General features: G+C 35.5%; 3 protein-coding genes across 3 annotated transcripts; 1 reads left to right on the plus strand and 2 right to left on the minus strand.

Annotated features, from left to right (window-relative positions):
• The first annotated feature begins 1,162 nt into the window (after nt 1-1,162).
• Nucleotides 1,163-5,276, plus strand: LOC140753865 (organic cation transporter protein-like). Its single transcript, XM_073088670.1, has 7 exons — nt 1,163-1,358; nt 1,776-1,974; nt 2,576-2,676; nt 3,118-3,269; nt 3,497-4,123; nt 4,428-4,609; nt 4,976-5,276. The coding sequence occupies exons 1-7, from the start codon at nt 1,195-1,197 to the stop codon at nt 5,180-5,182; spliced, it is 1,632 nt and encodes a 543-aa protein (XP_072944771.1). The 5' UTR covers nt 1,163-1,194; the 3' UTR covers nt 5,183-5,276.
• Nucleotides 5,277-6,193: 917 nt separating this feature from the next.
• On the minus strand, nt 6,194-11,107 carry LOC140753867 (glutathione S-transferase 2-like). Its single transcript, XM_073088671.1, has 5 exons — nt 10,987-11,107; nt 8,621-8,757; nt 7,772-7,939; nt 7,068-7,210; nt 6,194-6,426 (listed from the first exon to the last, which is right to left on the minus strand). The coding sequence occupies exons 2-5, from the start codon at nt 8,751-8,753 to the stop codon at nt 6,256-6,258; spliced, it is 615 nt and encodes a 204-aa protein (XP_072944772.1). The 5' UTR covers nt 8,754-8,757; nt 10,987-11,107; the 3' UTR covers nt 6,194-6,255.
• Nucleotides 11,108-12,540: 1,433 nt separating this feature from the next.
• Nucleotides 12,541-24,820, minus strand: LOC140754105 (uncharacterized). The gene is made up of 11 exons (XM_073089017.1): nt 24,469-24,820; nt 24,228-24,384; nt 19,291-19,429; nt 18,731-18,898; nt 18,192-18,334; nt 17,598-17,766; nt 17,360-17,363; nt 14,720-14,859; nt 13,746-13,907; nt 13,171-13,313; nt 12,541-12,812 (listed from the first exon to the last, which is right to left on the minus strand). The coding sequence occupies exons 1-11, from the start codon at nt 24,672-24,674 to the stop codon at nt 12,630-12,632; spliced, it is 1,614 nt and encodes a 537-aa protein (XP_072945118.1). The 5' UTR covers nt 24,675-24,820; the 3' UTR covers nt 12,541-12,629.
• Nucleotides 24,821-25,683: the final 863 nt, after the last annotated feature.

Below are 25,683 nucleotides of genomic sequence, written 5' to 3' on the forward strand. Positions count from 1 at the left end.
AGATGTCCATGGGCGGCAGTAGCCACTTACCATCAGGTGGACTGCATGCTTGTCTGCTACTCTTATATTATAAAAAAAACCTTCAATTCAATGTGGAAATCTCTCGTCGTGTCTAGAATCCAGATTGTTACATACAGTAGCTATTGTTGCCTGCACTACAAATGCAGTGTAGCCAGTGGTTAGATAAGTAGTTTTAAATTGCTTCTCTTTCCTGTTTATGTGCAACATTGTATGTAACAGCTGTTGTGTGATGTAATTAGGGTTGCCACTTACACGATTCATCTGTTTTATTATAGATTTGAACTAGGGTTGCCACGTAAAAATGTCACCTTTTTATTAAAGAAATATGAGCAATGCATCTTATAGTACCTAAGTGGCAAATGCCATTCATGGACATCTGTAATCAACCCTAAATACCATTAGTGTTGTACCTGTCAGCTACAAATGCGTTGCTACCTGAGGACTAAGTTGGAACGCCTCGAATATGTATTTCCCTTACCACCCTTCAAAAGTACACACAACAGCGTAATACTGTCATAAGGCAGCAATAGATGGGTGGTGCCTTCAGAATCGATCAACGAGGACTGTACCACATTTAATGTTAAAATATAAAAGTTTGCTAAAACAATTAATTCAGACTTCCCAAAATGTACGTAAATGGATTTATGAAATAAGTAACTAGTAGTGAAACAATAGGAGGTTGGTGATGTAATAATACCCCTTAACAAATAACATTGATAAGATAACATTAATCTCTATTACATGTAATACAAATGAAAATAATGCCAGAGAAGACGAAAACATGAGTATTGTTTGTGATTCAGATCAAAGGATTTAGAAATCTGATATTTAAATAGATCATAGTATAAAGTTTGTTGCGATTTTATCAGTTTACTCTGAAATTTTGAAGAGAATAGCAAATTAAGATCTGTGTGGAAATTTTCCAAAAAATCTTAGATTTGTGTTGAAAATATAGGTGATTTTAATAAGGATATTAAACCAAAGAAGATAGTTATAGATAAAAAACTAGATAGGCAAATAGATTTATGCTAAAACACTGACGAATATAATAGCTTGTTTAATTTTAATTTCAACTCAAAAGAAAATAAACTTAAAAGTGTAGAGCTAAACAAAAGAAGTGATTGCAAAGAAAAAGCACCAGTTAATAACAAATACAGTTTCCAAACGTAAATAATGGCAAAAAATAAAGATAATAATGAAGTTGTGGGAATATCTGAGATTTTGGAAACATTCGGAAAATTTCAGAAGCTGCAGTACTTCTACTGTTGTTTGTCAGTTCTATTCGCCACAATGATAATGATTAACTATGTGTTTGTTGCTGGTGATATAAATTATAGGTAAGTTTAACTTATTGAACACGTTTAATATATAATGTGGTGTATAGCTGGAATGCAGGTTATTAATTAATAATGTACATACCTACATATATAGTTATTTTATACACATAAACAAGAATACTTGTAATTTACACTGGATCTATAAAAAATCTTCTTTGTTCTTTGGGAATTCAAGTTACGTAGTCATGTATAAGCAAATAATTAATGCTTTAATGATAAAGGAAAATATTGTGAGGAAATATACTACAAACAACTCAGGTAGAAATCTAATCTTCTCTGGGGTTGATCACAAATGTCCATCGGCTGCAGCTTACTATCAGATAACTGGTGTTCTGGGTAAAGTCGTGCCCAGCAACGGGACAATAAGTAATTGACGTTTTCTAATTTCTATTTTTTTCAAATTTGGTATTGACTTAGATGTCAAGTACCGGAGTGCGATGGTTCCAACCCAGTTTACTCTGCCACCTGGTGGCCCAACGCCACGCTGGACAGATGCTACAAGCCAATATTGAATCACACGGTCTCATCAGGCTCTTGTACCAACAACAGCTTCACAAGCCACGTGGAAAAGTGTTCCTCTTGGGTGTATGAGAGTAACGACACGATAATCGCAGAGGTAAGATCTCCCTGTATTCTTGTTTTTGTATTTTTTGTAGATGGTAGAGCCCTTTGTGGTTCGACTCCGGCGGCACCACCGTCAATAGTTCCAACTTAGTCCTCACGGGTAGGTGTTCCGAAAGCTTATTTGCTTCTTTCATTTTATAAAGAAGTTAATTCTTATTTACTTTTAATAAGAATTTAAGATTTATAAAAAAAATCTCAAAGGTATGTGAAGTGTACCAATACGCACTTGGCCAGCGCGGTGGACTATGGCCTAATCCTTCTTATTATGAGAGGAGACCCGTGCCCAGCAGTGGGTCGGTAATGGGTTGTCGATGAAGAATAACAAATACTTACTCCTTGTCTTTGAAAAATCTTGTTTAAATAAATTACGTTAAAACTTATCATCACAAAGGAAACATTAAATTATCAGATAAAAATTCTGTAGATAATATCAAAATTGATGCTTGAGATCTCGCTTTATGACTAAGGAGCTACTTTAATGGTTTTATAAAAAAATGGTTTCCTATATCATATCCTGTATCCCTTAAAAAAGATCCTCCTTTATGAATGCTCCTAGATAAAGAAACTATGGCTAACCACATGTCCTTTTTCAGTTGAACTTGGCATGTCAACCTTGGAAGGCGAGCCTCATCGGCACTGTCCACAATCTGGGCATGATGCTCACTATGCCCATGGGTGGGTGGCTATCTGATAGGTAAGTGTCTGCATTTTGACCCGCCAGTACGGCTTCTAAATCTATACACCAATACGTGCAAAATTAATAAATTTTATGGGTATCTTTTGAAAAAAAAAGTCTGCGAACTTATACATGTTTTCAATGGAGGTGTATCTCGACTGACTTACATATGAGGCGACCTTGGGACCTGTGACGCTACTGTAATCGGCTTCGGAGATCGAAGCAGCAAGTTTGCTTGCTGTTCATCTGATGTGTAATTGACCCCAAATAGAATCGATTTTCTATCAGAAACCAGTAACTTGTAGTGCTGCTCTAAGAATTAAGTTGGAAATTCCCTTTTAGACTTCAGAAATTTGGAAATAGTATTTTGCCCTTGCCATCACGCACTCGTGATCTATAGTGCGTAATCTTTCACCCTTCAACACACATCGTATTAATTTATATAGAGGCTTTTTATAGGTTCGGTCGTAAACCAATCACGGTGATCAGTGCTGTTGGAAGTTTTCTAGGAATCCTCAAGATATTCACTTATACCTACTACCCGTACATTGCTCTAGAACTGATGGAAGCAGTCATATCCGGAGGAGTTTATATGTCTGCGATGGTTTTGAGTAAGTAACTTTTTGGAAATTCTTTAAAAGTGAATTTAGAGAAGAAAGAATAGAAATGAAGTAAATCAAGTATTTTCATCAAATTTTGTTTTGGAGATACATAATTATCGATACTTTGTAGATTTTCAAAAGTTCAAATGCTGTACATTAGAAAGGACTTTCAGCAGTAATTAAAACATTTCCTCTTTTTCATTGATGAATTAAAGCCTTCACTACTTCATTTTCAGTGGTGGAAATAACAGGTACAAAGGCGAGAATATTACCAGGCGTTCTATTCGCGTACTCCGTGTACTTAGGTGAGGCTGTATACGCGTGTATAGCCATGGTGGTACCATATTGGAAGCATTTGATCATGATTATATGTCTCCCGAACGTCCTCTTTCTCTCCTTCATCTACATCATCAGAGAAAGCCCTCGATGGCAGATCATCAACGGCAGAATTGACGAAGCAAAAGAAACGCTTCTCATCATAGCCAAAACTAATAAAATTAATGTAGACACAGATATTTTAAGGAAAATGAATGAAGCTACATTGAAAGAAGCGTTCAACATTAGAAGTTACGCAAGAAAAGAAGGATTTGCCGATATAATTAAATCTAGAGAGATGATTAAGAGGATTTTCGCAACTTTTCTAGCTAGATTTGGAACTAGCTTCATTTACTACGGGCTGGTGATGAATTCCGTGGGGTTGCCGGGGGATAAGTACTGGAACTTCTTTATGTCGGCTGCGGCATCGTTCCCGGGGGAGCTGATCGCGATGTACCTGATGAATAGGATTGGACGGAAGAAGCCCTTAATATACGGATACTTGACGTGCGGAGCCCTGTGTTTCTTGTGTGCTGTTGTACCTGAGAGTGAGTATTAACGTCTTTTCTGCTAAAGTTTTTTTTTTATAATTTAGGTGTAGCAGACGAGCATGCAATTCACATGATAATAAGTGGCTACTGCCGCCCATGGGCATCTGTAATCAACTCCAGATAGTATTTGATATTCCTACCTGAGGTCGGTCACACATGCGCCGCTACTCCTGAGGACTAAGTTGCTTCATCTCTGTCTTACCACAAGCTTCGAACCAGAACACCTTAACACTGTTGTTGTAATATTGCCTTCCGAATCAAATCAGGAAAGGTTTGTTGAAAATATTTGATCTGATTACAGGTAAAACTTGGATGAAGCTGGCCTTGTTCCTGCTGGGAAAACTGGTTGTGTCTGCCTGTTACACGGGCATGGTGACGTACACCATGGAGCTGTTTCCCACCAGCGTCAGGGGGTCTCTGTGTGGCGTGTGTACCCTCGCTTTCGGCTTCGGGAGCATGCTGGCCCCATTGACTCCCATGTTGGTAAGTAATGGCGATACACTGGCGACTCTGGTGTTGCAAATGTCCATAGGCGACGGTGACTGCTTTCTATCAGGTAGCCCGTCTGCGTCATCGTTTAGGGATATATATAAAAATATTTTTAAACAATTTCCTTCATTATCATCATCGTCATTAACCCATTACTGTGCCACTGCTGGAATTAGGTCCTTCTCACAATGAGTAAAATTACTTAGTGCAAAGTCCACCACACTGTCAGTACACCGATTGGCAAACTTTTCAACTCTTTAAGAACTTTTTGATTCAACAACTCTCAATTCCAATTTTTGTTTTATGTGATGATTATTATTTTTTATTAGCTTATGAATATCGCATGATATCTTTTTCCAGGCTATCATATTCGCTCCTCTTCCGTTCATATTCTTCGGCTGCAGCGCCACAATGGCAGGTCTGCTGATCATCCTCACGCCGGAGACGAAGGGTCAGCCCTTACTGGACACGTTGGAGCAAGTTCACGCTAGCAGCTCAAAGAATAGAACAGAATGTACTACCAATGACAATTCCGCGTATATTGACGATGACAATTATAAATATTGAATTAAATACAGAAATACAAATACGTCTGATCTGACAAAATTAGAAAAAAATTACTCAAACCTTTTTTGCGGTGAAAATAAATACATTTTTTTTATGACTTTATTTTTATTTTTCCCTTTCGCAGTATTACAATTTTATAATTGTTAAAAAACATTATAATTGAAATATATAATTGTAAAATAAGAATACTGCAGTAGGTAATGATAAAATAGTTATTCTTCAGTTTTGCAGTAATTTGTACTACATTAAAAGTAAAAAAAATAAGTAATGTGCACATATAACAAAATTTACTTCTTTGTGGTAGGTAACAAAACAAAAATAAATTCCATTTGCCCAACCATAAAAGAAATATACAATCAAACGAAATACGAAATTACTAGTAGCAACGCCATCTATATAGATAATATTAAACTACTCAGTCCATCATCACAAGTGATTCGTTTAACGTTTCAATAATAGATGGCGTTGAGTACAGATTTACGGTGTCGATTTTAGATGCTGTTTCGTGCATTGTAAAAATTAACCCACATGTTTCCCAAACGCGTCAAATGAAGTATAACTTCAATAATGATGATTGCATGATGCATGATGACATATTTTCAAATCACCTTATATAATGTAGGCATAGTTCGCGCCAAACTGTAAGTCCGCTCTGAAGTTGTTTCGAGGAGGAGTAGTCATACAATTTGCTATGGCGACGCAATTAATTTCTATATTCAGAGCGGTCTAGCAATTTTACACGGACTATACATGTATTATTTTGGCAATAAATTTAATAATCAATCTATCAATGAAATAATAGATTTTTTAACCAATTTTGAAGTAAGTGCGACAACGCTCGCGGGTGTCTTGGCGACAGCCGGTGCCAGAAAAATGACGTCATTCGCCTCGATTTGCGTTTCAGACAAGATCATAGATATATTCTACGTCAGTAGGATAATATATCTATGGACAAGATAGCCGGCTGAAGTATTTTACACTTTTATCAATTTTGAGAATCCTTTCAACACATTGTTTTAACTTAAATCATTTATTCTTTGATTTTTTATGCTGTCACCATGTCCATAACAATCTCAAAACTCAGTTTTAGGAGACGCTTCGATGTAAGCCTTTACTTTATTAATGGCAGTAACATTTTCATAAATTCTCTTTATGTTAGGGTACTTCTCGTCCAAGTCAGGCATTTGCAGAATCCTCTTTAAAGCGTCGTACACACCTGCGATCACGAAATCTCCCCATGTCAGCTGAAAAATTATTAAACTTGAATACCATTTATAATGAATTTCGTAGATTCCATTCTGGTGGCATAAGCGCCATACCGCCGATGCTGTGTTCTGGTTTGAAAGTTGTCAACATCAACCCATTACTGTCCCACTGCTGGGCACGGGTCTCCTCTCATAATGAGAAGGATTAGGCCATAGTCCACCGCGCTGCCCAAGTGCTTATTGGTAGAATTTACATACCTTCGATTTTTTTTTAAGATTTCTCAGGTATGCAAGTTTCCTCACGATGTTTTCCTTCGCCGTTTAAGCAAGTAATAATTAATTTCTAATATGCACATAACAGGATAATATATCTATGCACATAAACTGAAAAATCAGAGGCGTGCCTTAGATTCGAACCTCGGACCCCTCGATCAAAAGGCCGAGTTTCTTAACCACTAGGCTATCACTGCTTACAAAGGGTTGAAGAGTGTGGTAATGGAGACATGCTTTTTCCTTACTCACGAGTAGCGGCGCCTCTGTGGCCGACCTCAAGAAGGTCTGCTCTGGCCTGGGATTGATTGCAGATGTCCATGGCGGCAGTAGCTACTCAACATCAGGTGGGCTGCATGCTCGTCGGCTACTTCTGCATTATAAATATGTAAAAATAAAAAGATATTTACCCTCCCCAATGCAATGTGACCGTCATTTTTAATGACTATCTCTTCAAATTTCTGCAGCATTTTGGGATACTCATTCTGCTCAGCTTCCTCCTGCTTCTTCGCCTTAAGTTCTTCATCAGTCTCATAGAACACGCTTGCGGCCTCTGGAGAATAAGTAATGGGTACTAAAAATGCGCCGTTTTTACTTCAAAGGATAATGTTTTTCGACCGGCTTGACAGATTTTAATATATTATGAGGTGTCGTTAGATCCGTCTAAATTGCTGGAACAAAGCATACTGTCTGGCCTACGAATGAGGCGTCAATCTAAGTACATAGGAGTGAAAGCACATCTGTTATCTACTTCAAACAACAGAATGAGTTTAAAATTTCCATACTTGGCAGCTACTTATCATATTTGTAACAATTTGTCTACCAAAGTTCAATAGGTAAAGCGAAAAACACCGTAAAACAGCGGTTTCTTGTATGACGAACCCCATTTATTTTCAAGATTACTTTATTTTTAATATTGCTTCTTATTGCAGTTGTCTATGTATTATGTCAGAAAGCGGAGGCTTAATAATATGATACAGTTTTTACCCTTTGAGTACAGAATCGTAAAAACTAAAAAACAACAAAATAAAAGGTTATTTTTATTTTTCCTAACACCCATTGTACCTTATTTAGCAAATAAAGATTACGATTATGATAACTAAGTATAACTAACCCATCCGAAGCTCAGTGAAAAAATCCATGTTCTGATCGATCTCCAAGTCTTCTTCGAGGTTGTCCCCATCCAGCCCATACATGTGGCCAAGGTACCGACAGATGGCGTTGCTTTGCGAGAACATCTTGCCGTCCCACTCCAGCACAGGCATTTGACCGAACGGCGTTTCTGAAAAATAAAATTTTGAAGATAACCTAACCTAACTATAATAAATCAAAGAAAAAAAGATTTTTTATTAGGAAATTGGAACACAGGCGAAATAACAGAAAGAGAAAAAAATAACATAAGAAAGACGTACAAAAAAGAGTAATATAAATGCGAGTGTGTTTGTTTGTTTGTTACGCTTTCACGTCATAACTACCAAACCGATTTTCATAAAATTTTGTATACACGGTGTCGGGGGCTCAGAACAGGACATAGAGTACTTTTTATCGCGAAAAAATGACCATTTCGGAGGGATACATAAAAACCTCTAACCCCAAGTAAAGCTAAGGTAAAAGCTGGTTGCAGGTAGCTGGTTGCTGGTAGAGCGCTTTGTAGTTCTACTCCGGCGGCATCACCACCACACCTATTGCTGCCCCATAACAGCAGTATTTAGCGCTGCTGTGTTCTGGTTGGAAGGGTATGGTAATGGAGACATACTTTTAGGCATTCGAGCTATGTCCTCAGGAGTAGCGGCGCATCTGTGGCCGACCTCAGGTAAGAATATCTAATCCTATCTGAGGTTGATTACAGTACATGACAGTAGCATGAAGTCCAGTGGCCATCCGGTGGGTTGAAATATCGTCTGCTATTCCTAAATAATAATAAAAAACTGTGTTTCAAAACAACAGTGTTATAATTACGTACTTGGCTTAAACTCAGGCCAATCTTCTCTCTCCACGCGGTGGTCTTCGAACTCCTGGCAGCCGTAGGCCAAGAGCATCCGCGGACCTTCCCCTAGGCCTCGCGCGTTGAAATAGTGAACGGCTACCTTCGGCATTGTACTGTAAAGATATTTAAACTTTACTCCTTAGAAGAGTAAAATAAATTGATTGATCACTCCCAAAAAAAGTGTACCCAGTTTTGAGAATTGAAATTGTTGCGTGAATATGTTGCCACGTTTCCGTGCTACAATCTCCCTATTTTTTTTAAATATTTATTTATTACGTTAATTACGTAGTATTCATTATTTATACGTACATTTTCTCAAAAAATGCTCTTAATTTGTCAAGAATTCAAACAATAAATGATAAAACCATCCTTTTGTAGATCATTCAATTTCAAGGCGGTTAAGTATCTTTTTATTTTATTTTGTTGACGAGGGGGAAACCTTCAAAAGGTACCCGACGCCATGGGAGTGACGCCGGGTTATGTGGGATTTTTACCGCACTAAAACCCCCCCGGTGGCCGTCCTCAGCGTTTGGTGGAAAACTCAGGGATCTCGAACGGAACACAACCGGAGTCCTCCTAACGCCCTTCTATCGGGCTCTGCCCTGGGGGAGCAATTTCCGATCCCCTGGTGATTACAGCGATATGCGACCACACAAACCGCTGTCCTTCCCGGGGTCGCTTGCTGGACGGTTTAAGCTCCCACTCTTGCCGCCCGCAACCCCGGAAGCCCTCTTTTAGTCGTCTCTTACGACAGGCAGGGGATACCGTAGCACTATTCTGGTCCCGGAACTACAGGGAAAATTTTACTTACCATAGCTTTACTCAAAGATTGTAACCTTTATTGTACCCTTCATGGTTCAACTCCGGAGGCACCAACGTAACAGTTGGTTACACTAGGTAAACTGCACATGTAAAAACGGCCAAAAAGTTATATTTAAAGCTGATCACATTCGCTGCCTTTCTTGAAGGCTAAGATGAGCGTTCAGTCTACATGCCTTCTTAGACAGAAATAGGTGGTAAGTAAACGCCTATTTCGAACTAAATAGGTAATCTTAGTAGTCACTAATGGTACTCACCTTTGCCTATAAATTCAAATATAATTTTATACGTTCAATCTTGGGAAATAAAAAATAGAAAAGTAATATAAAGATACTTAATAAATTAACTTACCAATATTTTATACAATTATTTTATCACTCACAAAAATACCGTGAACCTAACGCGAGGGAATGAAGTAATTTGATTTCCATCAAATCAAAATGATAAAAAACGATGAACCCGATTAGTTATCGTTATCATAATATTACTTTATTTGCATTTTATGAGCATTCTCTATCTACTATAAATATTTTGTAGTAAGTACATAATGCAGAGAGCATTATTTACATAGTTTACATTTTAAATAAACATATCTCTGATGAACTAGAGTAGAATCGCTGAAACGTATTTTATCAAGAAACTTATTTTATAAACTATTATAATGTGAACACTCATATATCATAGATACTCAACTCTACAAATACTAGAGGGAATGCTCCTACACATTTGCAATAGCTATATACGTTCACAGTAATATTGCTCAATTAAACATACAGGCGTTCTAACTTTCATGTTTAGTGCATATTTCGCCCTTTTTTAGTGCATATTTCGGCATTTTGATAGTGCATAATATCCGATGTCTACTTATGAGTGCTTCAGTACATTTTTCTAATTACAACCATTATTTGTAGGATCTTGCTTCTATTTCACAAGCCAAGATTTTGTGTATTTTGTTTTCTATTTATATCTTATATATAAAATTCTCGTGTCACAATGTTAGTTACCGTACTCCTCCGAAACGGCTTTATAGATTTTCACCAAATTTTATTTGCATATTTAGTAAGTCTGAGAACCCCTAAGTGATAAGGGTTGTTCACCCTTAACATTTTTTTTATTTATATGGCAACACAACGTTTGCCGGGTCTTTAGTAATAATATAAATGGGGCTTCACACAAATGTAATCTTACAGTTATAAACCATAAAAATAATGCGCCGAAAACATGTAACTACTGATACATGCACTATCAATGAAAAAATACAAAAGTAAAATATGTAATAACGCCGAAAAAGTGGCGTTTTATGCATTTGCATATGCAAATATGCAATCGCATATAATCCGATGTCGACTCATAACTTTAAACTATAAACACACATAGACACAATAGCAACAACATTATAGAAGTTTTAAATTAATTTAGGTAATTATTTGTGTGGTCGGGCATTACGCTGTAAGATTGTCTGACAATTTCAAAAATATTCAGAAAGTATTATTTGGCTAAATCTATTAGTAAATAACACTTACCTTTTTACACAGGTAACAGTCGTTATCAATTTAACGTGCACGTTACACCAGGAAACGTCTACCACTACCAACCATTCACCATAGTGGCATAATATTCGTCTCACATAAGCGACGAACCCGTACCGACAAGTTTTTTATCATTACACAGTTTAAGAAATAAAGTCTCGTGTCTTGCTAATAATACTTACAAATCATACTGTTACAGCAGTTTTAATAATTTTAACATAAAAAATGATTATTCTGTTCTTTAAGCATACCACGCAATTACGTATCTTGCTAAAATCATGATATTTTTTTTTTATTGTTATTGTTGTGAAATACCTACCTAATTATTATTGTGCAATTTTTCCTGTAATTGTATTCATTGTTTGTGACATAGATTAGTAAAGATTACCTACTCACTCTTAACAGGAAAATGTACCCAGTTTTGAGAATTGAAATAGTTGCGTTAAAAAGTTCTGCCACGTCTCCGTGCTAAAGTGTCCTTAAAATATTTGAAATAATTATTTGTTTATTATGTAAATTACGCAGTATTAGTTGTTTATTGGTAAATTTTCTCTAAAAATGTTGTCAAGAATTCAAAAAAAGAACTTACTAATAAGCCGTTTGTGGCTTCATTCAATTTCAAGGCGGAAGTATCTTTACTAATGTATGGTTTGTGACTATAAAATAAAATAGCAGCCATTTTTAATTCCATATTTAATTCAATGCTTAATTAGTATTAAGTTCAAGGTCATTTTAAAATTACAGCGATATAATTATAATGCGACGGAATGACTGGCAGAATTTTTACATGATCTCATGTTTACCTAGTTTTATTTAGTCTTATCAGTATTTGAGTAAGAAAAGATAATTTTGGTTGCTACCTAGCCATATTTATCGTGGTATTATTTGTATTTTTTTAAAGATAAAAGTGGGAAACGAACGTTCAGTCCACAGCTCTACACACGACAATATTAAGTCGTCACTGCTGCCCTTAATAATTTGTAACCTTTTTGTAAGTATGGTAATTAGAGACAAATATAAAGTATTTGTCTTGAAATTATAGTGTTATCAATGGTATTATAAACTTTTTTGTTTGTAAAAACTGTACATCTCATTATTTTGAGTTTCTTACTAAAGTAACTACTAAGAAATTCTATGAAGAAACAAACATTTTAAATATGTTTACGGTTATCTTATATATAAAATTCTAGTGTCACAATGTTAGTTACCGTTTTCGAAACTCCTCCGTTTACTCCTTCGAAACGGTTTTACCGATTTTCACCTTTATATGCATATTCAGTAAGTTTGAGAATCATTTTTTTATTTATATGGCAACATAACGTTTTCCGGGTCAGCTAGTAATTATATAAATACATATCATTACATTATGTACACTTGTATTTGTAAACTCTGTAATAGGCTGTATATAGAAATATCTTATTTTCAACGTAGGTCAATAAAATATTCAAAGCAGCAAATAAAGTATTCTACAGCTGTTATAAATAAAATTAAGAATAGGATAAACAAAAATTATATAAGTACTAAATATTACTTATATTTAATTCAACACAATCTTCAATTATTCAACATATCATTTCAACATTTTTACAATAAAACAATTCTTTACAACATATTACACTAAAACTGACATAAAATGTTTATAACATACTTTTAAAATCATTTTTAGGGGATGTATTAAGGTAGGTTTTAATTTTGGGGATGGCAGCAACCTTTTCGTACACCCTCTTCAAGTTGGGGTACTTTTCATAGAGGTCTGGTATCATGCAGATTCGCTTATTATAATCATACATTCCCGCGAATACGAAATCACCCCATGTGAGCTGAAATAAGAATAATTTCAAGTCTTATAATGACATATTTAAATGGGAGAAAAAAGTAAAGTTCATCCCATGGAACGATAACTAATATTTGAATTTTTTTCACACAAATTTAGTTTTCTTCTACCGTGACCCCCGTTCATGTTCGAGTTTTTTATTTTAGTAATTGTTGTTATAACAGTTATTATTATACTTCATCTGTAATAATTTCAGGTGTCTATCTATTGCGGTTCAGGAGCAGAAGCCCTTTAACAGACGGCGGAGGCTTGGTAATAGGGTTCCGTTTTTATCCTTCTATATGGAACCCCAAAAAAAGGGACATGCACAATATTGTCTTGGGATTGTATAATTAAGTTCTCACCCTTCCCAACGCCATGTGCCCATTATTCTTGGCAATGGTTTCATCAAGTTTCTGCCACATTCGAGGATAAAAGTCCGCTTCCAAATCTGCCTGTAATTTTGCTCTGAGTTCTGGATCTGTCTCGTAAAAAACATCCTCAGCCTCTGAAAATGTAAAATTTATATTTTAACAAAAAATATGTTGAACGATTTTTTGTGAGTTATTTTTAGGGTTGTGTACCCAAAAGGGTAATAATTGACCAAGTGTAAGTCGAACTCGCAAACGTACGTACACCATATTTTTATTTATTTTTTATTTTTAATAATTTTTCATCATAACCGCCATAGAAGTAAATGCAGTGTGAAATTATGGTCTGTCTACCTCTTACGTTAAATATATAAAGCGAAAAACGCAGAAATATAAATATGATGATAAAGTATGTAATGAAAGTATATAAAAAATAAATAAAAATCTGGTAGAACCCTAGTGTGCAAGTTCGATTCGCACTTGACAAATCATTTCGTAACTCGTTTTAGCAATGAAGGGTTTCGCTAGAACTTTAGTAACCTTAATTAATTATTTATTAATTTACTCACTGGAATAAATTTCCCTGAAGAAGTCCATGTTCTGGTCGATCTCCATCTCGTCTTCCATGCTGTCTCCTCTTAGCCCATACTTGCGGGCCAGGTACCGACAGATCGCAAGGGGTTGTACGTATCTCTTACCATCAACCTCTAGTATTGGTGCCTGCCTGAACGCTGAGAAACAACATTAGAAAATTAAGTAAGTTCTTGCCAAAATATATGAGTTTGTTTGGTCTAAAGTCTAACAGACGAGATGCAAACTACCATAAAAATAAGTTTTACTTTTTTTTTATAATATAGGAGTAGCAGACGCGCATGCAGTCCACCTGATGGTAAGTAGCTACTGCCACCCATGGACATCTGTAATCAATCCCAGATAGGATTAGATATTCCTACCTGAGGACGGCCACAGATGCGCCGCTACCCCTGAGGACTAAGCTGGAAACAGATAACCTTTTTTTTTTTTTTTTCGAGGGGAAACTTTCAAAAGGTACCCGACGACGTGGGAGCGACGCCGGCTTATGTGGGATTTTTACCGCACTGAAACCCCCCCGGTGGCCGTCCTCGGCGCTTGGTGGGGAACTCCGGGCTCTCCGATGGAACACAACCGGAGTCCTCCGGGCGCGATGCCCCAATCGGGCCCTTCCCTGGGGGAGCAGTTTACGCTCCTCCCACACACATAGTGTTTACAACGGTATGCGGCCACACACACGTCGTCCTTCCCGGGGTTACTTGCTGGATGGTTGATGATGATGAACCGTCGGCGACTAGAAGCCCCCTTTTAGTCGCCTCATACGACAGGCAGGGGATACCGTAGCCCTATTCTAGTCCCGAGAATACAGGGACAGGAAACAGATAACCTAACCTAACCTAACCTAATCTAACCTAACCTTAGCCCCTTTATGTTAGAGGACACTTGGAAACAAAAAGAGGGATAGAAATGGGTTGATGATAAACGAAAAAAGTTGAAAAATTACAAAACGTACTCGGTCTAATATTATCCCAGTCAACATCAGCACGAAGACGTCGTTCCTCGTACTCCTGGCCGAAGTATATGAGCAGCATACGTGGACCTTCGCCTAAGCCCTTGAAGGTGTAATTGTGTAGAACTATCTTTGGCATTTTTCTGGAAAATAGGAAAGAAAACCCTTTATAATAAGGAGAGAGGGAGAGTCTTTCAGTATACTCGTACAAACTAAAGATGATTTTATACGATTGTTATTTCTTTCCCGCGCCAGACATAGCACGAACATTTGAACACATGTGAAGCCCGGGTATTTGAGTATTCAAAGCTTTTTTAAAATATTTGCACTTTGCCATTTGACATCGGTTTTCGAACGCACATCAAAGAGTTCAAACTTCAAACATGTGCGGTGCCTTATGGCAACTTTCCACAATACAACAAGAGATGGCACCACTAGTGTTCTGAAACACACTTTCGAAGTTTTCTAAATATTTTGCGTATATACAATCTCCAAAATCTAAACACATTTAGGGCGTCCTTCAACTTGTCGGAATATGTTCCTTGGCAAAGCTCCAAAAATTGTACCCGATTACAACAATTAGTTGATAATTTATTAAGTAGGTTTAATTAACAAGTTTAACTGTCTCGTAAAGTCGGTACTATCAATAGCGATTTAGCTTGGTATTATCGCATATAAATAAAATTAATAATTATTAAATAATGTGTGTTTTCGAGTTTTGTGATCGTATAAATAAGCATTTTGCTGGATATACGAATGTATATAAAATTAGAATCATCTACGCATCTATATTTAGATTAATACTCATTCCTTTATTATCATTTGATAAGCAAGTATTTATGTATATATTTTAATTACCTAATAAAATTAAAGTAGGAATAATTCTAAACTGAAATTTAAAACAGTTTGTATATGTAATAAACAAAATATAGTACTTACGATTTCGACGTCGTCTCGTTATTTTACATGAAGAAGGCACTAATCGCTGCTTTTCTCACTGACTATTGACGTATGTGATAACTAATAATGATATAATAATGAATACAGAGAACACAGTAAACATGAGATATAAGGCGGCAACCACACAGTAACAACAAAACTAAAACAAATTGTGCTTGTGGGCAGACCCACACTGGTGTTCAGTATGTGTGAGTGTGTAGTGTTAAATATCTAAAATTATTTGGCTGTCACAGAGTAGTTATAACTAGATGCTTTATAATAATAACATTGTGTAAACCATTCGTTCTTTAAATACGTATAGAGTCTGAAATTTGTCCGCAAAAAATAGACTATTAATTTATTTAATTAGTCGTGTATGGTTTCATGTCATTTCATACATATTATTTTTCCCAACGCCTGAAATAGCATAGCTTCTTAAAGTAGAGTCTCTGAGGAACTTCTAGTCTTTATGATACGTACAATAATACATGTTATTGCATAGAACGTTAATTTAAGATAAAAAACAGCTTAATCATTGTACAATATCACCAAGAATTGGTACTTACGTAGATAATAAATGACCAATAAAATGAATCGACAGTTTATTTGAATTATGTTATTTATCAATTAGTGTTCACAACACACATAATAATAAAAATAAAATCGTCGAGAAAACTAAACTTCGCGAGCGAAACGACTAAATCGATTATCGACGATTAAATCTGATAGATGTGGGTTTGTCTCTTTTTAGTGTCGCTTTTTCGATTTATTTATAGTCCGCGCCAAACTGCTAGTCCGATCTGAAGTTGTTGCGAGCAGGTGTAGTCATACGATTTGCTATAGCGACGCGATTCATTTCCATATTCAGAGCGGACTAGCAGTTTTACGTGGTAGCATAGTCCACGTAAAACTGCTAGTCCGCTCTTTAAAACTAGTCCGTTTTTTAAAACAAATAAATTGTTACTTATGATACCAATTTCAAAACATAAAATATATTTTAAGAGAAGACGGATTACGGAAACAAAGTCAGTTTTTTTTTATGTAATCCACAGGTGGTCTAAACAAATAATATCGTGTCATTATTTGATAACCTATATTGGCAAGTTTCGAGGTAGCGACCAATTTATCTTTACTCGCAAACCGAATATGCGATAACATAATTATATTCGTCTGATAATCCTTCTATATCGTTAAATTATGTAAATATGGCGTCATACAAGATGACCAGCAAAAAATTGGCGAGTCATTCTGTCGTAGATATTCGTTTGCTATTTTGCATATGACCTTGAATTGCAAATGAGTTATTTAATTTGATTATGTTCCATGGACTAGCGGACTAGTCTAGCGCTGTTGTGTTCTGGTTTGAAGGGTTTAGGAAGGGAGTGACAGTTATACGAAGCGTTCCAAAATAGGCATTATATTTCTGTTTTTTTATATTTGGTATTTGTTATTATAGCAGCCATTGAAGTACATTTCTAGTGTATATCTATAACGGTTCAGGAGATAGGCCCTGTGACAGCGAATAGACAGTCAGCGGAAGTTTAGTAATAGGGTTTCGTTTCTACCTCTTGGGTACTGACCAGGGTTAAAATTAAGCTTAAAAATAATAACATAACATGTATTTTGTACAAAAATCTTATAATTCATTGCTCAATCCGACAAATCATTCAACAAAACACTATATATGTACACTGTACAATATACCCGGCTAAAAGAAATATGACACCATACATTTTATAAGGCACTTTGATAACAAATGGAATCTTTGTAACATCATACACAAAAAGTTCACACGTCGACACGCTTTGCGTTTACCGTTAACTACAAACACTACAAACATTTGGCTTGACTTGACAAACTTATACAATCCAAGGCAAACGCTCTGTTCACATGTTTGAATTTGTGACAGTTTGGCGAGCGTGCGAGCGCGGCAAACAAGTTTAAAAATCATTTTTAGGGGATGCGTCGATGTACGCTTTAACCTTGGGGATGGCAGCGACGTTTTCGTACACCCTCTTCAAGTTAGGGTACTTCTCATAGAGGTCTGGGATCATGCAGATTCTCTTATTGTTGTCGTGCATTCCCGCGAATAAGAAATCGCCCCACGTTAACTGAAATAAGTTGATAATGTTCCATTAAATAATAGTTTCGTGAAAAGTAGTGAATTGAAAGTTAAATGAAAACTAAAAAAAAGTCAGAGGAAATTGACACGAAAGTGAAATGAACAAAGTGCAATGATGAAAGTTAAATGAAAGTCAAATGAAACATATACTTAAATGTCCAAAATAAGCGATATATTTTAAACTCATTTACACGCATTTTTTATAATTACAAGAAATAAGAAGAACGAAGAACGAGAAAGAACTTTCCAGTTTTTAGCTGTACAAAAACTACAAACAGCGTCAAAACAGGATTTTCACGTTAGGATACACTTAATAGAGGTTGATAAAATTATACCCCCTTTTGGTTTGGTTTTAGTAATGATGGTCGGAAAATGGTCGAAAATAGTACAATTGATATCTTAATCTTAGCTCACCTTTCCTAACGCCATATGTCCATTGTTCTTAGCAATTATATCGTCGAGTTTCTGCCACATTCTTGGGTAGAAATTCTTCTCGTGATCCGCTTGTAATTTTGCTCTGACCTCTGGATCTGCCTCGTAGAAAATAGCGTCACCCTCTGGGAAACACAAAATAAATTGTTTAATTATAAAATTTACTTAAAGTAAGTATTTACTAACCAGATTTGTAAAAGTATTTAATGTATGAGACTAAACATTGCTAAAATCATAATCATCGTTAACCTATACTACCGTATAAGCGGACAAGATGAAAAGGAATACGGCCTTTTTCTTGTCACGCATATTTATGCACGCGTGTCTCTCACTCGCATGCGTGAATTAATTCACGGCACTCTTTTCACATCGTCACGTGCGTCCTGGGTGTGACGTATAACGTGACAAGAAAAGGATCTATGAAATGATAGGATGTGGATGGCCACGCATGCGGGCCAAAACCGCATGCGTTGCCAGACCCGCGGGAGAGAAAAATGGCCCTTAAAATTATCAATACTCACTTGACCAAATTTCCTTGAAGAAGTCCATATTCTGGTCTATTTCCATCTCATCTTCCATGCTGTCTCCAGCAAGGCCGAACTTGCGGCCAAGGTACCGACAGATGGCTAGACTCTGGGCGTACTTCTTACCATCAATCTCGAGTATTGGCACCTGACCGAATGGTGTTGCTGTGGAAAAATGTTCAAAAATGTAATATTAGCTAAAATTTCGTTTCTATTTATATTTTAAGTTCCGAGAACCCTTGGAGGGTCTGCTCTGGAGGCACCGCTAAATCTCTTTCTATATTATAGGAACAGTTTAAACCGCTACTGTGTTCTGGTTTGATGGATCGAACAACTTTTATGAGGCATTCTAATTTAGTCCTCAGAGGTGGGGTCGCCTACCTGTGATCGACCACAGATGTGCCTCTAATCCTTATCTGCCATCGATTTTTGGCCATATCCAATTTATACCATGCTTTCTTGGGCAGTAGTGGCGTATTATCAGGTGGACTGCACGCTTGTCTGCTATATTAAACTTATAACAATAATGATAATAACTCGAAAGATACAAAACGTACTTGGCTTGATGGCATCCCACTCTGTGTCCCGCTTGATACGGTGGTCTTCGAACTCCTGGCCTCCGTATGTCAGCAGCATACGAGCGCCCTCGCCCAGACCCTTAAAGGTAAAGTAGTGCAGCACAATCTTCGGCATTTTCTGGAAAAATAAAAGGGCCATTGGAGTGAAAACTACACCAAAAAAAGTTTACCATAAGAACGTGCCCCGCAGATTCACACGCGTTTAATCTATAATATTTGTACTATGATAAAGTTGAGTAATTTGAGATTTCACTGATTTTAATCATTTTACGCTAATTTTACGTGTAAATGAATATAGCCTAAGATATTCTTTATTAAATAGGCTACCTGCCTATGAAAGTCTCGTGAAATCGGTGCAGAAGTTTTGAGGTTTAGCTGGAAGTAACCAGTAGATAAATAATGTTGAACTGCAAAATATGTTGAACTGAAATTGGATAAGTTATTCACCAAAAACATATATTTAATCCACAAATAGATAATACACAAATTTCACGAATAGATTAGATTATATAAAGTCCTATGAAGATTTCTTGAATACAAAAATATGCCCGACCAAAAATACAAACGTGGGTAAAGGTCAAGGTTTATGGGTTAACGGCTTCAAGGAAAAATGTAGAGATATGAATCGTGATCAACGGTTTCTGAAATTTTGCTATGTAGTTACCTTATCCAGAAAAACCATTTTGTTATTTTATACACATTTTTTTTATAATATAGGAGTAGCAGACGAGCATGCAGTCCACCTAATGGTAAGTGGCTACTGCCGCCCATGGTCATGAGTAATCAACCCCAGATAGGATTAGATATTCCTACCTGAGGTTGGCCACAGGTGCGCCGCTACCCCTGAGGACTAAGCTGGAATGCCTCGGTAAAGTATGTCTCCCTTACCACACCCTTCAAAACAGAATATCTCAGTATTCAGTTGTTAAATTTTACCCGGGAACTATAAATCTAAACGTCTTGTTTGGTAATAATTTAGTATCATTTTATAAAATAACAAATGCCTGTTTATAAGATCATTTACTTTAGAAGAATCATTAGAACAAGAATACGTTCTCAATCTATGTTAAAGAACTCTATTTTTATAACGAATTGAATTGAACTCAATATCAACAAGAGCGTGTTTTGGGCATTATGACACACAAACATAATATAAATATTTACTTACAATTTTCAACGTTACTCCGTTGTTCTTACAATATTACTTGATGGGGACACTAATGGACCCCACTTCACTCACTGGTGTTACGATTACGAATTAATAAACACAATGAACATTGAACGAAGATAAGCAAGGCGTCGCCGGCCGCCAAAACCGACTGTTACTAACAACAACTAACTAACAAAACAAATTTACAAGTCGTGTTAGTGGGCTGGGCTCCGACTGAGTGTGCGTGCCTGTGTACGTGTATGACCTTGAATTCATTTAGTCATAGACTAGTTATGATCAGACGCTACGTAATTGTATGAACGTAGGGAATACTTGAGAGAAAAATACAATACAAATGCATTATTATGATGATGTCTGTTAAAAAAATATAAACTGATGTCTCTGTGATACTTGTAAACTATGACAATGATTCTACATCATAATTATAGATATAAAAGATTAAATACAGCTTAATCATTGTATAGTATCAAAGAAGGTACATATTTTAGATAACGGCCAAATACGTGAACTGCTTGTCTATTTGCTTGCTATTCTAGGATTCGTGGTTCCATTCAGGGTTGTTGCTGATGCAGGTTTTTACTAGATCAGCGGATGCTGATGCTGATGCTGATTTTTTCAGATTAATATCAGCTGATGCTGATGCTGATGCTGATATTTAAAAATACTAAATATAAATATATTTTATACTGAGGTATTTGTACGTCCCTTACGAGAATAGTATTTTTTAACCAACTTCACAAAATAAGGCGGTTTCTCAATTCTACCGTATATATGACTTTTTTATGTTTGTTCGCGGATAACTTCGTCGTTTATGAACCGAACTGGATGATTTTTATTTTGTTGGAAAAAAAGATATTTCCAAAGTAGTTCCATTATAAGAAAATAAGGGTCTGATAATGGCAGACCAGAGAAATCGAGGGAGGGAGGAACTTTCAAAAATCGTAAGGGCGACTAGTGCATTTGTAAGATTTTTAGTATGTCATCACTAAAAAGGTGAAAAAAATTTAATTAAAAATACAATCGACTTCCATGTCACTACAAAGCAAAAATTAACTGAAACAAATTTTGGCTCAGCACACATCTCCGAAGCCGGCACTCATATTGAACACGCTATTTACGCCGTTATCCAACCTAATACCGAAATATATTTAGCACCATCTTCAAAACCATGTACCAAACCAACATCCACTTCAGCTACCCTCCACTTTGCAGTGACACAGAAGTCGGCATTTATTTGTTATTTTTTTACAAAAACTACACTGTGTCGTATCTTTGTTCAATAACGAAATATTTGGTCATATTGCACTTTTCACTGGATGTGGCATTATGAATTGAATACATAATTCTCTTATTGATTGATTGAACTATGATCGAAAGTTATTGATGTCTGACCAAATTACGTTGTCAATACAATCGAATGATTGTTTGATGACAACTTGTGTTTATAAACTTATGTGATTGGCTAAAACTCCACGTGATTTAAGCTCGGTCCCGCCTTCAACGAACACGTTACAATTTCAATATCAGCATTAAATATCAGCATCTTTTGTTGCGGATGCGGATGCTGATGCTGATATGTAAAAGAAAGCTGATAATCAGCGGATGCTGATGCTGATGCTGATATTCGCAACAACCCTAGTTCCATTCACTCTTTCAAATAGTGAACGAATGAATTTAGATACACACCTATTTATAAGTATGTACTTGTATTTGTTACACTTTGGATTTATTCCAACCATTAAAACACAAGTAGTAGGGATTCACCGGTTCTGGGGCACTGATTTCCCCCCCCCCTCTCCTGGGCTTCCCCGTCCCCCCGCCGCCCTGTTTGCCACGATCGAGGGGCAAGCCCGAGTTTTAATGAATCATAAGAAGTCATGAATTCGTAGGGATAAATTCCTTTTCTCCTTAATTTGGTAAAGTCGTCATTGCAAGGGAAGTTTCTTTTTAAATCATGAAATTGTTCATCACTAAGATTATTAGCTAACTGATCTAGACTGCAAGATAAAAATTTGTATGAATCTACAAATCTTAGACTTATCTGATTATTATTTACTGTTAATGTTTTTGAAAAAGAAATGTACCTCTCTTTATTTTGCGGAATTATTTTTACTTCTCCGTCGACAAAATTTAGGGCATGAACAATAAAATGCGCATCATAATGGCTCAGATTATGTAGGAATACTGGAATATAACGCGGAGTCTTAATTTTTTTTAAACAGATTTCATGAACTACACCTCTAATAGTGCCAGTATGAAAGTCAAAATCGAAATGTTTATCTTCATTCAAATTCGTTTCACATACATGACAAATTTTAGATTCCGATAATAAATTGTTTTCATCATCACTAGATAAAGGCTTAGGCCTCATTTGAAAAATATTTTTTGTACATATTAATTTTAAATCTTCATATAAACGTTTCATAAACTCTGTTGCGCAATCTGGCCCACTATATGTTTCGAATTTTGATAAAGTATCATCATACGAACATTTTATATAATAACCGAAACTATACACATCATGCTTTTGAATATTTTCTGTGTAAGACCTAGATGGATCATTAGAACATACATTTATTGGTTTTAAAAATGCTTCAAAGTCAGCATATATAACAAAGGGTAATTTTAGTTTGTTGTTAAAATTCTCAAATTTTATTTTATTATTTGCCGCTGGTTTTCCGAACCAGTCTTTCAATGTTTTAGTACCATCTGGTATATTGGTTTTAATATGAGCGCAATCATTTTCCTGATGATCATCTAATCGCTGTTGAGTTGGAAAATGTAATAAACATCCATCACGTAAGAAAATTGCATGCTCTTGGTTAGAAATTTGGTTACTCACCAATCGCGACATATTTTTGATATAACAAAAATGAGCATTTAAACCTTTCTTAAGGTATAACAAATTAATATGTACACTTTTACGAAATTTAGTCATTACTAATGGTCCAATTACATCATGATTTTTTTTCTCCCGATTATATTCTAGTCCAAATATGTTAATACTTATATTATTCAATTTTTCAATTTTTGGTACATCCGAAAGCTTTACTGGAAAGGAGATGCCCTTGAAGTTTAGTTTGTTTGAATGCATGCTGTACGATGAAACTCTATTACTTTTACTAGTAGTAGGATATAAGGCGGAAAGCAATGCCCATTTAAAACACATACTGTCAGCGTTTTGCACATTAATTACGGCTTTTCTTACTTTAATGTCATGAGGTAGGTCTATATACGAAGTGCCACGTAGTGGGTTGAATTTATTTATATTTATTTCTAAATGTTTAATTTGCGTTAAACTCCAACAGCTATCTTTTTCTCGAATGAACTGATTTTATTTGATAACGTCTCAATTAATGATGAAAAAAAACTATTTAAGTCATCACCTTGAGAAACAGTATAATTACATGTTTGAAAATCGAATGTGTTTGTAAGATCTTTGGTTTGCTGTGTAAAATTTCCATGTAGTATAAAATTGATTTTAAACAAAATGTGCATTTTAATGGACTCTTCGATCAATGAACAAATATTATCTTTTATTGAATTAAAAAATAATTCGGCCGTTTTAAGTGTAAAAATTGACATCTACTGATTCATTTAATTTACTTTTGATTCTGTATGAAATTATTCGCTGACCGAAAGCTGATTCGATTACTGAAACATTAGCTTGAGTACTATGAGATTTAAAAATATTATTTTTGTGAATGTTACTTTTTATGTGGTTGGCGAAATATCTTTTACTTACAAGTCGTTGACAAACATCACACATAACCTTTCCATTGTCTGTGAGGTTGATATCAGATGACGTTGAAGCACCTTCAATAACTTTTATCCTCTTGGCCTTCGGACTGTCGATGTCATAGCTGCTTCTCTTCATTGCACCTCCGATTTGTTGGGGTTGACTATAAAAACATATATATTTATAGTTCAAGATTTAAATAATGTAATATAGAAAGAAATGCATGTAGAAAAAAAAATATACATACTTAGTAGGATTTTCAAGCAAGCAGGAAGTCTGAAGTGATTCTTTATCGTGTTGACTACTTTGATTTATGATTGCACTTTCGACTTGTCTGCATATATCGATGAGTTCATTGTCAATTTCTATTTCTTCACAAACTTTTGCAAGTTCTTCTTCAATTTGACTTTCATCGACGAAAACAGTTTTATAAACTTTTTGGAAACTATCCATTATGTGTAGAACAGGGTTACAGAGGAGGTCGTTTATACGTGTATGAAGTTGTAAACCAACTGGTAATGATATGAAAATGGCACTTTCTTCTTATATACTTAGCAAGTAATTATACATCAAAACAAAATAATTAGCATGACAATCAACCCTCACTTAATAGTTATTATACTATAAATAAATATTTTAAAAGTATGATTAGGTCATTAACTAATTATTTATTGTTAAATGAGTATTTCTTACTACTCTCTGTTTTCGAAATATCTGTGTACATTTTGCATATAACATTATTCATTTCTTTATATGTTGAACTGTTTTCGTCTGTGTAATATTTGATTCTTAGGGATGCATGTTTCCAATGTTGAGACTGTGGCACGTTGGATAATTTATTTAAATCATAAATATCTATTTTTATTAAGTGTGACGAATGTTCTTCATCATCTCTGTTAGTAGTTATATACACTGTTCCACCATCTCGTTGAGCTCTAGATACGGCTGATGAAAGTTTTCTATTTTTTGTCTTTGGCAATTCGAATATTGAGTCCAAGTTATCATTCGAATTATTTCTTTTTAAAATTTTTGATTTCTTTGTTTCTTGAGATATGTCTTCCTCGTCAGATAGCGTGTAATAATATTGTTTAAATGTATTTGCTTCATATATATTCTAAAACAACACAAAGGCAAAGTTAGTGTCAAATGAAATGATATTGGAAAGTGACACAAATCAATTCAATATTATCAAGACTTACTTACCTCCATTGTTGACACTTGGATGCACTACACTTCACAAACCAAACTGTTCACTGTTACTTCACCAAACGAACTATGAGAGCATACTCCTCCCTTCCTGCTGATAAGCACTCACTTATCTATTCTAAATATATTTCTAACGTCTAAATATATTTGGTTGTTGTAACCACCCGAGATAACTACATCCTATTTCCTTTCATTATGATTGGTCTTCAGTTTGTGGAAAATATAGTCTTACATACTTGCATTACATGTATTATGG

The sequence above is a fragment of the Epargyreus clarus genome, unplaced genomic scaffold (genome assembly GCF_041222505.1).
Source record: "Epargyreus clarus isolate Ecla_fem2 unplaced genomic scaffold, WU_Ecla_fem_2.2 ptg000027l, whole genome shotgun sequence".
Classification (NCBI taxonomy): domain Eukaryota; kingdom Metazoa; phylum Arthropoda; class Insecta; order Lepidoptera; family Hesperiidae; genus Epargyreus; species Epargyreus clarus.